At 39.6% G+C, this 15,625-nt stretch overlaps 1 protein-coding gene across 8 annotated transcripts in view; it reads right to left on the reverse strand.

Moving 5' to 3' along the window:
• Positions 1 to 1,612: 1,612 nt before the first annotated feature.
• Positions 1,613 to 15,625, reverse strand: part of PTK2B (protein tyrosine kinase 2 beta) — a 111,154-nt gene continuing 97,141 nt past the window's right edge. For 4 of the 8 annotated variants that reach the window (XM_083348658.1, XM_083348664.1, XM_083348662.1 and 1 more), the window contains 7 exons: positions 12,131 to 12,277; positions 11,603 to 11,641; positions 8,421 to 8,448; positions 7,960 to 8,015; positions 4,746 to 4,892; positions 3,968 to 4,048; positions 1,613 to 3,204 (listed from right to left, as the gene is read on the reverse strand). In XM_083348658.1, the coding sequence (XP_083204784.1) occupies positions 2,989 to 3,204; positions 3,968 to 4,048; positions 4,746 to 4,892; positions 7,960 to 8,015; positions 8,421 to 8,448; positions 11,603 to 11,641; positions 12,131 to 12,277 (714 nt within the window). In that variant the 3' untranslated portion in view covers positions 1,613 to 2,988. The remainder of the gene's footprint in view (positions 3,205 to 3,967; positions 4,049 to 4,745; positions 4,893 to 7,959; positions 8,016 to 8,420; positions 8,449 to 11,602; positions 11,642 to 12,130; positions 12,278 to 15,625) is intronic. The other 4 variants (XM_083348659.1, XM_083348661.1, XM_083348660.1 and 1 more) reach the window with 4 other exon arrangements.

Raw genomic sequence — 15,625 nt, forward strand, 5'->3', positions numbered from 1 at the left:
CAAGCATTGGAAAAATGCCCACAAACTACCCATCATGCAGAGTATTTGTAAGAATCAATAAATTGCCAAGGAGTTTCCAACAGCAAGCGAATATACAACATTTTTTAAAACATCCAGCATAACCAATTTTGTTTTAATTGTTTTTCCCTTGGCTTTGCATTTTTTACGTGAAATGTAATTTTATTTATTTATTTATTTATTTTATTGAATTTGTATACCGCCCTATTCCCATAGGACTCAGGGTGGTTTACAGGGCAGTTAAAACCATGAAATACAAAAAATAAAATCAATTAAAACAATTAAATTAAATTCAAGCTCCAAAAGTAGAACTAAAACCCAATTAAATTAAAAACCCCACAGTCTGGGCCAAACAGCTCAAAGAGCCAAGTTTTCAGGTCCTGGCGAAATGAGCGAAGGTTGGGGGCAGTCCTAAGTTCTGTGGGTAGTTGGTTCCATAGGGCAGGCGCACCCACAGGGAACGCCCTTCCCCTGGGAATAACCCGCTGGCATTCATTAACCGGCGGTACCCTGAGAAGGCCCTCCCTGTGGGAGCACACAGGACGATGGGAAGATGATGCCGGCAGCAGGTGTTCCCTTAGTCCGGACCCATGCCATTTAGGGCTTTATAGGTCATCACCAGCACCTTGAATCTCACCCGGAGGGCAACCGGAAGCCCATGCAGCTCGTGGAGAAGAGGTGTTACATGGGAGTATCGGGAAGCTCCCATCACAACTTGCGGGGCTGAATTCTGCACCAGTTGAAGCCTCTGAGTGGTCCTCAAGGGCAGCCCCATGTAGAGGGCATTGCAGTAGTCTAACCGAGAGGTCACGAGCACATGAGTGACTGTGCGTAGGGCATCTCGGTCCAGATAGGGCCGCAACTGGTGCACCAGGCAAATCTGGGCAAAAGCCCCCCTGGTCACGGCTCCTATATGATCTTCAAAACTGAGCCGTGAATCCAGGAGGACGTCCAAGTTGCGAGTCCTATCAACGGGGGGTAACCTTAATTAGAGTCATATGTGTTTTTGTGCAGTTTTGCTATCTGCTTTGAGAATTTTGCATTGGAGTCAGAAGTAACACACACACTTCCATGCATTTTGGCTAGGGTTACAACGTATGGCCTTCAGAAAATCATTGGATCTGGAGTTTGAGACAGCTATTAATACTGGCTTACTGAACAACCAAAAATATGTATATATTGTAATTCTCTGTGAATCTAGTGAATGTAGCAAAGTATCACAAGCAGGCTACACATGAGATGTTTGAAACAGAAGTAGCTTGGCTCTTTCAATAGAATGGAAGTTGTAATAAGCTGAAGCCCCAAGAAAATTTGTATGGAGTGGCCACTACATTACTGTAATCATTGTAGCTACTTTACTGTTGCATATAGTAGCTATCAAGTCCTTTGTGTAACAGCCTATTTGTAGAATGATTACATCAACTATAGTTCTCCAGATTGTAGTCAGGGAGTCCTCCCGGCTGTAGAGCATTTTCAATTGTAAAATGTCAGGGGCCAAACCTGCAAACTCTGTGTGCAGATAGTAAAGCATGACATTGCATTATAACACCACATAAGATCTTTAACTTAGACAAAGAAATGGAAGATCAGCCACTGGAGTTTTATATTTAATTTATCTCAGGCAAAATAAACCACATTGCTTTAATTTTCTGGTCAAAACCCACATAGCAAACAAAGTTTTCTAAACTTGTTTTTTTTAAACACATAAAGATAATATGAAGAAGTATGGATAAAATGTGCTGACCTCATGTAGGTCAAGAAATATAAATACCGTGTCAATTTCTTAGGCACCTTTTCCAGATTCCCTTTCCCCCACCCCCCATCTCTACTTCTCTCCCAGGAATGAGATACTTGCATTCAAGACAATAGAATTACAAATATATTAATGGCTTCTAGTCCTTCAAAACGTGGTTGTTTTCAACAAAAACGTCAATTTCAGTAGCAAAATTTAAGCCCCATATTTATGAGATATAACATCTTTCTTTTCAAATTATAATTCAGTAGCAAATATGGGATCAGATCTGTGTTTGATATATATTCATAAGGGGAAGGAAGATATGTACAAGCACACTGCAGCTAATGTCATTTGCATCTAAAATTGCAACCTTATACCTAAAAAACCAGTAAGACTGTTGTGGCTACAAGCAACTTTTCAAGTTAATCAGCTTATAAAGGCTGAAACACCTCCAACTTATTAAACCCTGATGCCCCTCCACACTTCTTATGGCTTTATACATTTATTTGGATCTGTGTAATTGACAGAGAGAGACCTATTGTTTAAACTGATTCAAAATTTCAATAAATGAGGCTATTAAGGGAAGAAGATTTAGGGAGGGTGCACACATTCAGATATGGCCATTAAATATATGTTTCTATACAGCACAGAAAGATGCAAACAGTCTCTTCTGAGGAACCAGCATCCCCATGGGAATATCTTCAATCAAAATAGATGTAGCAAGACCTAGCAAACATATTCTCTCTCACTAGGCTTTCTAGAACCCTTGGCTCAACCAAGGAGAAATCTTACACGTCATTTTTTGGCTTATCCTGAGAACAGTGTAAAGGCTCACAAGCCACCCCACCCACCCCTGCCTTTGATTCCTTTCACCAGAGGGACAGACTGTATCACTTGATGCCAGAGGTACTGTCTGTCAAAGAAAGCAGAATATATTCAGAAGTCACTTTCTATGATGGGACTACTGGTGCAGATCCAGAGTTCAAAGTTTGGTTGAAAGTATCCTCATCTTGGGACTAGGATCCTATCATGCACAGCGCCCTTTAGTAGCATTGTCCACAGAACCCTGGGAAAAATAAGTCTCTTCCTCGCCCTGAACTTGGCTTCTCTGTTGCTCTCATAAGACAGACGTGACAAAATCAAAGACACAAGCAGTTTTTGGTGAGGCAGGATGGGGGAGAGGATGTGAAAGTTGTGGAGGGATATTTTAAAAAACCGTAAGTCAGCCCTCTTGATCACTCAAAGGAGACCTTCACAAGGTTGGCTCGCATTTTGGCTTGGTCTACAGCATCCAGGAGATTCTTTGCATCCACAGCCAGAGTATGTGAAGCTGCTAACATCTGGCGCTTGCATTCCTCGCTCAATGAGGTCATAGCGTTCTGTTGAGCCAGACGCATCTTGTTGATCAGTTCTGCAAGGTCCTTATTTAGGAGCTTCTGGGTACCCTCAATCTGCCAATGGAAAACACACACACAGGTAAGTGGCAATTAAATCCAGTATTATTTCAAGGCCAATTTTAATAAGGTGTTTTAAGTCAACCCCAATTAACTGGATTGCAGAAAAACACCTAATTCCTTATTTATTTGCTTTGGCTTTTAAGAAAAAAAGTAATACATTCAAAATGCAAAAGGATATTTTGTTAACTATTTCAAAGTAGATTAACAAACGGAAGCACAATTACGAAATACTATCAGCATATTAAAAGCTTCTTGATGCTGGGACAAAAGACTGTTGCAAAGCTGGCAACTTAGTCTATTCTGATAAGCATTAATTTCATATATACCATCTAAGTATCTTCTGGTGATGTTACTGACTCTCAGAATAAGTCCTTTCTAAATCTTGGATAAAAGGTTATCTCATTTCTTTAAAGCAGGGGTCCTCAGCCTTGGCAACTTTAAGACTTGTGGACTTCAACTCCCAGAATCCCTCGGCCAGCTTTGCTTAAAGTTGCCAAGGTTGAGGACCCCTGCTTTCAAGAGATGATACCAAGTATTGAATCTTGGACCTTCTGCAGGCCAAGCAAACTCATCTCAGTTTTTGCATTCTACATGGACTAGTAGATATAAGATTTCAAACAAATTATTCTTATAATTGGCCACAGTCTCTTGCCATAAATTAGCCAAGAGTGGCAGGCCCATTTCTGATCATTCTTGAGTTTTAAGAGGGATGGTCTCACTTAGGAATCAGAAAGATTTATTGTTGAGCAAGATTCACCTCTGTGCGTGAGGATGCAGGTAGAGCCGGAAGGATGTCATCCACGCTCCCAATGAGTTTTCGAAGAGAAAGACCCACATCCTGCAAAAGGAAGAAGTCATAATGTAATGTGAAAATTCTCTGAGCTGTTTTGGTTCTTCGCATAAAGGTTCTAATTAGATAGAGAACTTGCACAAATGGAAGATGCATTCTAGAAAATAATTGCCTGGAGTATTATTATTATTTTTTTGCAGAAATCTATCAGAACTTTGAGTTCTGTGAAAGACTGAAAAGAAACAAACAAATATTCTTTAGGACACCATCAATTTTCTATGACTACAGTTTTGCCTTTTGATTTGAGTCTAGATTTTTTTTTGTTATTAGCAGCTATGAGACCTGAATAAATTTTGACACTCCTTGGCCTACAGCATATGTTCAGCTTGCCTTTGTGGTTTTTCTGAGCTTCTGATAGGTCTCTCTTACACTCCCTATTACCTTAATGATTCTCAGCCAACTCTAACTGGCACTTCCTAAAACAATACCAATATAAAGATAATACCGACTTTATAAATCCTGGCAGACTACCGTGGCAACTGCCTATTACTTAGTCCCAACAACTGGATTCTTTGCTTGTTCCTTCCTGTTAATTCTGGCCTCTCTTAATGCATGGGCTTAGATTGGTTTCTACTTAAGGGTAGTCTCCTTTTGTGCTATACATCTCACTGCTTTCTTTCCTGGGACAGATACCATTCTGAGAACTTGTTCAGGGTTGGGTGAAGTAAAGCTCATATTGTTTTACCTTAACAACCAGAATATATCGCTCAGGTGGATGGTTGCTGACTTCATTCTTCAGCCGCAGGACAGCCTTCACCAGCCCCATGACATCACTATACACAGGATCGTCTGTTCGATCGAGATTGGCTGTGGGAGTTGGCTGCAAAGACATCTGAAAAAGAGGGTACACGGTTACTCTCCAACCAGCATTCCCCCAACCCAGAGGCATTCCTCTTCCTTATTTCTTATCATTCTTGTTAATCCCCCTTTTTACTTATTTTATTACCAGGTAATATAGACTTTGGATTCTGGAGTGACATAAAATAACAATTAGAAATGCAATAGAACATCTACCAGGATAAAGTCTGCATTTCATTTCTAACTGATATCTAATGTCCATACTATTAAGCATATTCAATACCATTTCTCAGGATTTTAACTTTTTCCTTTTACATGAACAGATTTTTAAAGATTCTACTGGACTTTTACCAATTCTGAGGTTCCTCCAAGCTTGCTAATATCACTTCCTCTGTTAGCCCATTTTTGCATCAGTTTTTTTTGTCAGGGTTCACTAGGCTGGGGTGGGCACTTTTGCAAGAATTTTTGGCATAAAGAAAGAGTCCTCCCCCCTCTATTTTTGTATAAATTTTTATTTGTTTCCAAGATTAAAATACAGATTCAAGAAAAGATAATAATAAAAACAGAAACAAAAAAATGCTAAAAACAAACCATCGAGTATGCATCCAAAATATGTCTAGGAGCGAGAGCGAGAAGGTGTTGTGTTCTTTGAAAGGATAGTAGCAAGTGCTTTGAATGCTCTCCTAGCCTGTGTATGCATAAGACACTTCCCCTGGAACTGGCAGCAAAGCTACACAGACACAGACACAGACACCACACACAAAACAAATATGGAGACACACAGGGAAAGCAAAAGCAGTGACCATGCTGAATTTCTCATTGGATAGGTCAGCCTTACTAGGTAGACCAGAAAGGAAACACAGTCAGGAAAACCAATTCTACTTTATCGTAAAGCTATTGTAACAGAATGTTTTAAGTCTAAGAGCAAAACTTCTCCACCCTCACCTTTACAGCCTTAAAAACTAGGAAGGGTCCCTCCTAAGCTTCTTGCTTTGTGGGCTATACTGTCTCTTATCTGGCTGTCCCCTGAGCAGCATCTATTCATCCCATCTCCCAAGCTTTTTCTCACATACCATTACATTGTGCATTTCAGCATTACAAGGAAAGGAGCTTTAGAGCATCCATGCATGGTGCTCTGAAACCTTTGTATGTCTCTTATGTTTGGTCCCTCAGTGTTACCATGTTTTCCCCAAAATAAGACCTGGTCTTATATTATTTTGCCTTCAGTAGGTCTTATTTTGGGGGGATGTTTTATTTTTTCCCCCTGATACTTGCCTTGCCTTGCGGTGGCGGCACCAACAGCCCAATCCAGCAGAAGCTTGTGTGGCTGCCGGCACACTTCTGCGTCTGCTCACGGCAGGAGGCCATGTGGCCTGCCATGCCCTGCCACCGCCATGAGGCGAGGCAGGTGTGGGAGGGGGTGGAGCTGCCCCAAGTGCCCCTTAGGCATCCAAACACTTTTTGCTCAGAGGGAGGCTGGAAGCTTTGTCTGCTTGCAAATGAGGTGCTTAGAAACCTAGTGATTCGCTCCATCTCCAAGCACCCTGTTGTGATTCAGTGTCAGCCTGTGCTCCCAGAAGCTGAATCTGAGGAATCTGAGGAGGAGGAGGAGGAGGAAGAGGAGGAGGGGTTTGGAGAGCCTTCAGTGTCAGAGGGAGGCTCTGATGCACTGCAGGACTCTCAGCCTGGCCCATCCAGTCATGTTCCTCATGAGGCTCAGCTGTGTGAGGAGGAGGTGTCAGACTCAGAGGAGTCACAGCTGAATCTGTTCAGAGATGCTACAAGCAGAAGGCAATCCAGCAGAGCAGAGCAGAGAAAATCTATGAGGCAACTCAGTGAAAGGAGGAGAAGGCATTGAGAAGCTACGCCTTGGGACAGATAATAAAAGGGGAAGGTGTGGGAGGTGCTGGTTGCTGAAGGCAACCGTTCGGAGACATTCAAAGAGAATCCTGGTCTGTTCTTGCTAATCTGTTTGACTCTTATTTGTTGACTCTTGTTTGATGTTTTGAATCATTTATTGAAGAAAATATTCTGCTGCTTTTTTGTTTGAAAGACTTTATCATTTTGGAACTGTAAATAAATTTGGGTTGCTTTTTTTCAGCCTATTAATTTGTCAAAAGGAAAAAGGGGTTGTCCCTGTCACACAAACAGGGCTGGTTGTAGGCTGGAACAGAACACGCCCCGTTCACAAGCAGACAAAGCTTCCAGTCTACCTCTGGGGGAAAAGTGCATGGTGTGTCCAGATCGCTTGCTTCCCCCTGCCTTTGCCTCCATGCTTGGACTTAACTGCGCTGTGCTAAGGGCTAGGCGGCTGTGGTTGCTGCTAGACTCTGTTGGCCACCATGCGCTTGCCGCTGTTTGTGCTGGCCATGTTCACCCCCTCGGGCTTATTTTTGAGTTAGGGCTTATATTAGGCCCACCCCAAAAAATCAGGCTATTTTGGGGTGGGTCTTATTTTTAGGGAAACACAGTATATTAATAGAGAAACAAGGCTGGGACTGTAAAGGTAATGGTCTGTGAATAATGTTGAGAGGAGGAAGAACTATAGCCAGCACAATATCTAATAGTTAAAATATGAGTCTAAACCAGTAATGCATTTTGAAAAAGCATTTCAAAATTAACTTTCCTTAGTTTTCTAGAATGTAAAGGCAGGGTATAGGAGATGACCAGGCTCAACCTGAGGGAGGAGTCAAATGCGTCATCAGCCATGAGTACTTTTGCACTCACAAGAGATCTAAGTCCAGCCCACCTTGAATTCCTTTGACTCTTATGTCCGGCCAAATTGCTTGGCCCATTAGTAATTCATATTCTTGTAGCGAGCTTAAGCTTGCAATAAATTTTTATACTCATTTGAACTGCCTGGATGTCCTGGTCTCCCTAGGACTTGATATAAGAAGGGGGAAAGCAGTTTCCAACTTGCAAATCTACCTTTGAGGTAGTCCAGACCATGAATACTAAAACTATCTCATCTTTCCCCCAAGTATGAGGATAGATCAATTAATGCATTTGGGAAATCACACCAGATCTCTTGCATGAACTGCTTGATTTCTGGCTTCAGATTAAGAAGAAATAGATAGTAAAAATAAGCACCAATTATGTACCTGTGGTCCAAACCTGGGTGGCTTTTTGGGTGGTCCTGTAAACTCAGCTAAGCCATCAATAAAGAGAAACAAAATAAATTATTATTATTATCAATAACATTGTGAGCATCATAATATGATTGTAGTAGCAGCTATGAAGTGTTGAAAGTGCTGAAACATCCTCCTGTTTTTAATTAGCCAGTTAATAGATTATATACACACATATATTACACTTTGCAGCCCACAGGGCAATGTTTTTCAAACGTGGCAACTTTAAGATGAGCAGGCTTCAACTCTCAGAATTCCATAGCTTATATTCCCATATCTTAAACTTGTCAAATTTGAAAACCACTGGCGTAAGGGGTAAGCATCCTTCACTGCACAGAAGGAGAGGCAAAATACATAGAATCAATGGAAAACAGCTAAAAAAGAATAGATAACAATAGTTTATGAAGAACGGTCAGCCTGGGAGAGATACTCACTGTAGCTTGTCTCCTTCTCTGGCAGTTTCTGAAAAGAATAAAACAAAATAAAATAAATAAAGCCTTTCATGCCTGCAGCACAATGCTACACAAAGGCTTCATAAGGAAGCTCCAGTTTTCCAAGTCCACCAAGCAGAGAAATTATTTGGACAGATCACACATTTCTAGGCAGTTGTCTGGAACCCTCTTTTATATGGAATGGAACACATTTTTTGCATCAGTAAAAAGATCTTTCCTTTTCCTCCATTGGAGAATAAACCATTGGGAAGTGGATGTTGGAGAGAAGGAAGGAAGAAAAGTCAAGCAAAGCCCCACAGCTCCCAATTGTCAGAAGTCAAGCAAAGCTCCCCAGCTCCCCAGTGTAACAATGCTTCAGTAAACTAGCACCATCATATTGCAGTCTTGAAGTCTACCCTCAAAAGAACTGGGAAGTTCTAGGAACTACGGCAGTGTTTCTCAACCCTGGCAATCTTTAAGATTCATGGACTTCAGTATCCCAAACCTGTACCAACTGGGGAATTCTGGGAGGTGAAGTGCAGGCATTTTTAAGTTGCCAAGGTTGAGAAACACCGAATAACAGCAAAGGGTGGTTTGGCAGTAAATATGGAAGGATAAAGGAGGGTCCATTACGTGTAACAAGTCTTAGATGAGATTGTGAACTGCCAATCTGGAAAAAAAATTCTAGTATTAGGAGCAAAAATGAAAGAAAGAGATATTTAAAAATGAAGTAAATACAGGTAGCCCTTGACTTAGCAATAGTAATAGCACTTATCACAGTGCTTTACAGCCCTCTCTAAGTGGTTTAGGCAGTCAGCATATTGTCCCCAACAATCTGGATCCCCATTATATCAACCTCGGAAGGATGGAAAGCTGAGTCAACCTTGAGTTGGTGAGAATCGAACTGCCGAAATGCGGGCAGTCAGCAGTCAGCAGAAGTAGTACTGCATTCTAACCACTGTGCCACCATGGCTCTTCCCCTTTTTGTCCTTTTTGTCACAGTTATTAAGTGCAACACTGCAGTGGTTAACTGAATCATTGACTTTGCTTGCCAGAAGCTGTCATATGGCCTTAGGAAAGTGCAACATGCCAGTTGCCAGGCATACAAATTTAGACCACATAACTATGGGGAGGCTGCAACAGTCATAAATGTGAAAAGTGGTCATAAGTCACTTTTGTCAGTGCTGTTCAACTTCAACAGTCACTAAACGAATGGTTGTAAGTGGAGGTATATATATATATATATATATATATATATATATATATATATATATATATATATATATATATATATATTTCAAATGTTAACTATTTAGATTACCTTGCTAGGCCCCAAACATGGGGCAAATCTTTATTTCCTGTTTTCAGCCTATCTTGAAGGCTATCGAACAGGCAGTAGTCACACCGGACAATTCATATAGTAATTTACACAAATATATATATATATATATATATATATATATATATATATATATATATATATATATATATATATATATATATATATATATATATATATATATATATATATATATATATATATATATATATATATATATACACACACACACATATACATATACACATACACATACATATACATATATATGTAAACCTCCACTTACAACCACTCTAGGTTTACTCTCAGTGTATGAGGTTTGTTTTTCTATCTATTTGGGTGCAAGGTGAGTGAATTAGCACTACTGTATATACAGTGTTGTATGCAGTTATAGAGAGAAGCATCCCTCAAAAAGCATTTTATGACCCTAGGTCAAAACTTTTTTAACTGTAAAACTTTTAAATTGCAATGCTGAAAAAGTTCATAATTACATCTCATTATGAAATGTATTGGCTTGTATTTGGATGTACTACTAAACAAGTGGCTTATTTCACAAAAGTGTTAGCTCAGGACTTATGCATGAACTTGTCTGAACTATAGCTTATATAATTTACAGGGGGAAACTTAAAGAAAGTTTGAAGGACAGTTGAAAACAGTGCCAAATTGGGACAAAAGCCATTGGTTTTTAGGAGGAGCTGGTTGAAAATCTGATTCTAAAACCTCATTCTCCAGAAAGTTTATAGAAAAAAAAATCTGACTCCATATTGATCTGGGAAGATTGCTCAAGGCATGATGTTATTTTTTTTTTATTTGTGAACTGGCAGAAAAGTATGCCAACATAAAATACGTTCCCCTCACTTCCAATTTCCTATTATGTTTTTGAAAATTATGGCCAGCAAGAAGAAGCTGAAGAAGCTTTTGTTGAGAAAGTTTCCTGAATGAGAAATGAAACATCTTCAAGGAAAAAAACGAAGTCCAGTTGCCTTTTGAAAAAGCACTTTTGGAACAACCATGACCTGGATTTCTGAGAATCTGCATAGACACATGGCCAGCAAATGGTGCTGTCCTTACTGTTCAAATGTGGAACAAGTTAAGGACAGCAGTTGGTCGATTTCCTTGTTTAATTCAGTTAATTAATTCAGAGGCTGCCCAGCTCCAAACAACTCTGGGTGGCTTATACTTTAAAAGCAAGAAATAATAAAAAATTGAGAAGCAGAGCATGGGCATCATGAAGAGAAAACCATACAGAACAATATTTGTGTCCCATTTAAAACAACTTAGTTTTGTACTTTCAGTCATAAATTTGCTACCTGACACTGTGCATCAATTTGCAAGTCATTTTTACAAGCTGGCACAAAGTACACAATTTCACAAACATTTATCCTAAAAACCTACATAAAAGCAAGTCTAATATTATTGAATACATTAATGGTTTATTTATATATTTCCAGACCTGCATCCTTATATTAATTACTTCTATATTTCCAGACCTGCATACTTCTCACCAAAAGTGAAAAAAAGTAAGACCTGTGAAAAAGTGTACCATTTATTTATTTATTTAGGTGCTCATAGTTTGGGAAAATACAATTCTAAATAGGGGAAATGCAGAGAAGGAGACCCTGCTGCTGAATCAAAATAATCAACATCCTTTTGGCTGAGTTTGGATATTTTGTTGCATTTTATACCCATGATAATTTGTTTTAGTGGCTGGCTAATTTCTATGACTGTTTCTCAGACTTTATCTGGTTCTGAAATTCTCAGCAGAAGAAATAAACGCTACGAAAGAGTGTAGAGAGCAGAGGTTGGGCCGTGATGCCAGAAAAAGTGGCGCTTTGAGTAAACTTACTGGGGGGGAAGAATTGCTCTTCACAGAAGCCATGGGGTCCTGTGATAGAGAAGAGGGGCAAAAATCAATAATAATAATAATAATAATACTAAAAAAACAAGTATTTTGAGTGATCTACTGAATGAAGAAATAACTTGCCAGTCAAGTTGAAACCTGGAGCAGCTAAAGTAGCAAAACCCAGCTTTCAACCCAAGAGAACCCATTTAAAGAAATGCTAAATCTCAGTCTGAATAGATGAAAAACCAAGCTTTGCTATGTGGAACCCTTAGGAGGCTGATCTACAAAAAGGAAGAAAGTGCTTTTAAGGAGTTCCACACTAGCTATTTTAAGCTTCTCCATATGGGTCCTATGGCTGGTTTTTCAGTATTGTATAGCTCTCCCACCCAGTCTCCTTTGGTTTCTACCAGAAACAACAAAAGGACTGTGATATGTGAAACAACCTTCCCTGAATTTAATAAGATTGTTTAGCTGGAAGGTAACAAATCTTATTTTCCCAATGGTTCTGTTCTGCCTCTTTCACTCACTGACCAAAGCTTTTTCTTCCTGCCGAAGCCACTGATAGTCTTCCACCATCTGCTTCTGCTGTTTATCGAGGAGCTGACGCATTTTAGCCCGTTCCATCTCCCACAGTTTCTGGGCTTCTTCCCGGCTACTGGGCCTAAGGAAATCCTCCTCCTTAGGAAAGAAGAAAAAGAATGGAAAATGAGAGGCCTTTTTCCTGAGATAACACTTCCAGATCTCTACTTGGTTACAGTCCTACAAATTACCTTAGGGATTGGGACACAAGTGAGCCAGAAGTTAAAGCGATGAGATATGATTTTGATATGAATTTCAGGGTGGGGTCAGCTGAAATGGAAGATAATTCAGGCTACCATATTTGGGCTGCAAAAATGTTGATGACCACTACATGGTAGATACAGATTTTTCTGTATCTCTTTGCTGCTATCTAGTGGTCATCAACATTCTTGCAGCTCACACAGAGAGAAGCCTAACAATATCTCACTACAAAGGTTTGGGTCCTCAGAGGGACGAGGGACAACCTACAGTTCCAGATAGCCATTGTTGAAGGGGTAGGAAGAATTTGCTGAGTAGCTTTTACAGGGACCATAATGTGGGAAAGATTAAGATTGACCCGACTTTCAGAGTTTAAGAAAAAAAGGGAGAATTGGGGGAATTTAAAGGATACATTGAAATTTTCATTAGTCTAAAATCCAAAGAAATTCTGGAATCATACCAAAACAAAAATGGACTACAACCTTTTATGAACATTCTGTAGCACTTTCCTTTGGCAAAATAAGTAGCAAAGCCAATTGGCTTCAACAGTACTTCAATAAATAATTCCAATGTACTTCAAATATGTTTGTCAGCGGAAATTGCTAACAGTAAAGCAGATTAAAAGCGTCTGTCATTCCATTTGCAGAGGAAGGATGTTCCAACGTGCAACTCTGGATCTATTTAATTGCTGAACCATTTCGCCCAACAAAGAAATCTAAAATGCACTGAGGACAATTCCTCAAATGATATTTGTTCCTATGTTTGGTCATATCACTTTTCTTGTTATGGGCACACCCCACTTTTTGTTTACTTCGTAAATGAAACCCTGGCTAAAGGATATTGGATTTCTTGGATTTTTCATAGGAAAGTCTCCAAGAGGCACAGCTCAGAAGTAAGTGAAGGAATAGAGGTGAAAAAAGAAAAAAGGTTGTACTTGGTTAGCATGAATTTACTCATCAGGCTGCTTCTTGATTTAATATTGTTATTATTGTTTGTTTCCTGAACAAAAGAAGATCTTGGCTATGCAAGATTTATTATTATATGGGTCAACATTACAGGCAAAGAAATAGCAATTTCAAGCACAACCATTCCTCCCCCCCCCCCATTGCAACCTAAGGCAATAGAACTTTCTAGAACCTTTCTCAGTAGATAGGACTGTAATGAAAGCATGCTAGGCAGGACTAATTAATAAAAAAGACATGTAAGCGAATTAGGCAAGAATATTTGCATGAGCAGTAAAAAGAGTAGCACAAAGGACAACAATAGCTATAAAACAAAGCAAGATAAAGTCCTCTTTCCAGAGCATAGTTTCTAACATACATCTGTTAATTTGTTACCTGTACCTCTTAAATGATATAGGCCTGCTTCCAATTGTATATAACAAGCCCACAAAGGCTTATGTTCTATCTAGTCCATCTCACCCACCTTCATTATTGGAGTTTTTTTATATTCTGGCCATTTGTTGCTAGAGAACCTCAGCCACACCTTGGATGAATGAATGGTATCACCTAGCAATATGCATGAAAATGGAGCCAACTAGTCTTCTGGACTCATAACTAGTCATCCTTTATGGAATGAGTCAGGCTGCTTGTTGCCTAGCAACATATATTAGGAACTTGGGTAAAGACTAAAACTTTTGTCAATGTGACAAAGGAAATAGGGCAGTTATTTCAGAATGTTTCATAGGGTTCTCTGTTTAAGAGCAAGGCCGAGGTTGTGCAATTTTTTATTTAACTGGAGGAAAGCATCACAATGAGAAAGTCTGTTCTTAGGCTTCCACATCTATCTGAACTTGAGAGGGCTCACGTAGGAGAGGATCTCCCAAACAATGGATCTATGGGCTGAGAAGAATATATCAGAGAAATCTCTAGTAAAGTAGGACTTAAACTTGTGTTGCCCTGCCCAAACCCAACACTTAACCTCTACACTATAATGGCACCCAATGCATCTGACAACTTTCATATGACATCTGAGAGTTTGATAACTGACAACCCATCAACAATGAATGGAGATTCATTCTACTCAAGTTGAGCATATGAAAACTCAAGCTGTGTTTTTGTCATCTTAGTCACAAAATTTAGTTCATAACCCAATCTCAGGATCAATTATTATTTTTTAAATTCAGGAATGAATATGTGCTTCTATATCTGTGATTACATGTTGGTGTAGAGTTGTACATGTTAAAATAATTCAACTGAAAGACAGGTTGTCAGGTCTTAGAGCTTCAGAACTTGATCCTCAGGGATTAAGTGTGAAAAATAGAGTGCTTAATTGATTAGAGTCCAGAGAAAACCAGCAGTTCGGGGTCTGAAGCTGAACAATACTTAGGACCATTCCACATTAGCACCTAAGTATGGTATAAAAATATCCTGGCAACCTCTTTTTTTCTTCCATATCCTCATGATGATGGCTTGATCTCACCTTCAATCCATAAAGGCAACTTAAAGCTCCCATTAGCTTTCCTGGTATTAATGGTTTTCCCCTGTTAAGCAGCTAATTAGTGATGGTGGTAGAATAGTTGTATGGCGAACTTGGGGAGAGGAACAGATGGTTAAATCCATCTATCTAATCATCTGCCAAAACTCATTGCCTCCTACCATATTGAGATGAATGATAGTGCATGTTTTCATCTTGGCGAGTGATGTGTGTGGAAAGGGAAGTCAGGGGAATGCATCGGTCTCTCTTGTCAACATGCTCTGTACACTGTAAGTAACAGCGATATCATTTGCCACAAGTGTGCTTGTAGTAGGCAAGGGACCACAAATGGGAGAAGGAATTTTCATACCACTGCAGCTTTTTCCCGGCTTAAGGGCTCGTGGATAGTACTTTATTCTGAGTCACCCTATCATGGAACCTGTTGGACGGGGGAGGAAAGCTAATAATAAAATCTATCAGGAAGTCAAGCAACATATTTATTTGCTTCCTTCGGCATTGCTTTTCACTTTGAAGGTGAAGTGTAAAATATTTCATGTAAGTAGCCTTAGCATGATTTGTTCCAAAAGTAAAATAATCAGCAAGTGATCCCCCCTCTGTTTAGATTAGCCTCCTGGTCAATAGGACACAGTTTTAACAGTTTCCCCTAAAGACAGTATCAAGTCAGATTGGAATGGTGGAGAATGGGGTCCATTTTTAATGATTTATTTATTATTATTGTTTTTTTTAAAATCCCATTTATATCCCACCCTTCTCCGAAGACTCAGGGCAGCTTACAATCTAAAGCACAACTCAATGTGCTTAGCAATAGCCTTC

The sequence above is a fragment of the Vipera ursinii genome, assembly GCF_947247035.1.
Source record: "Vipera ursinii genome assembly, chromosome: 1".
Taxonomy (NCBI): Eukaryota; Metazoa; Chordata; class Lepidosauria; order Squamata; family Viperidae; genus Vipera; species Vipera ursinii.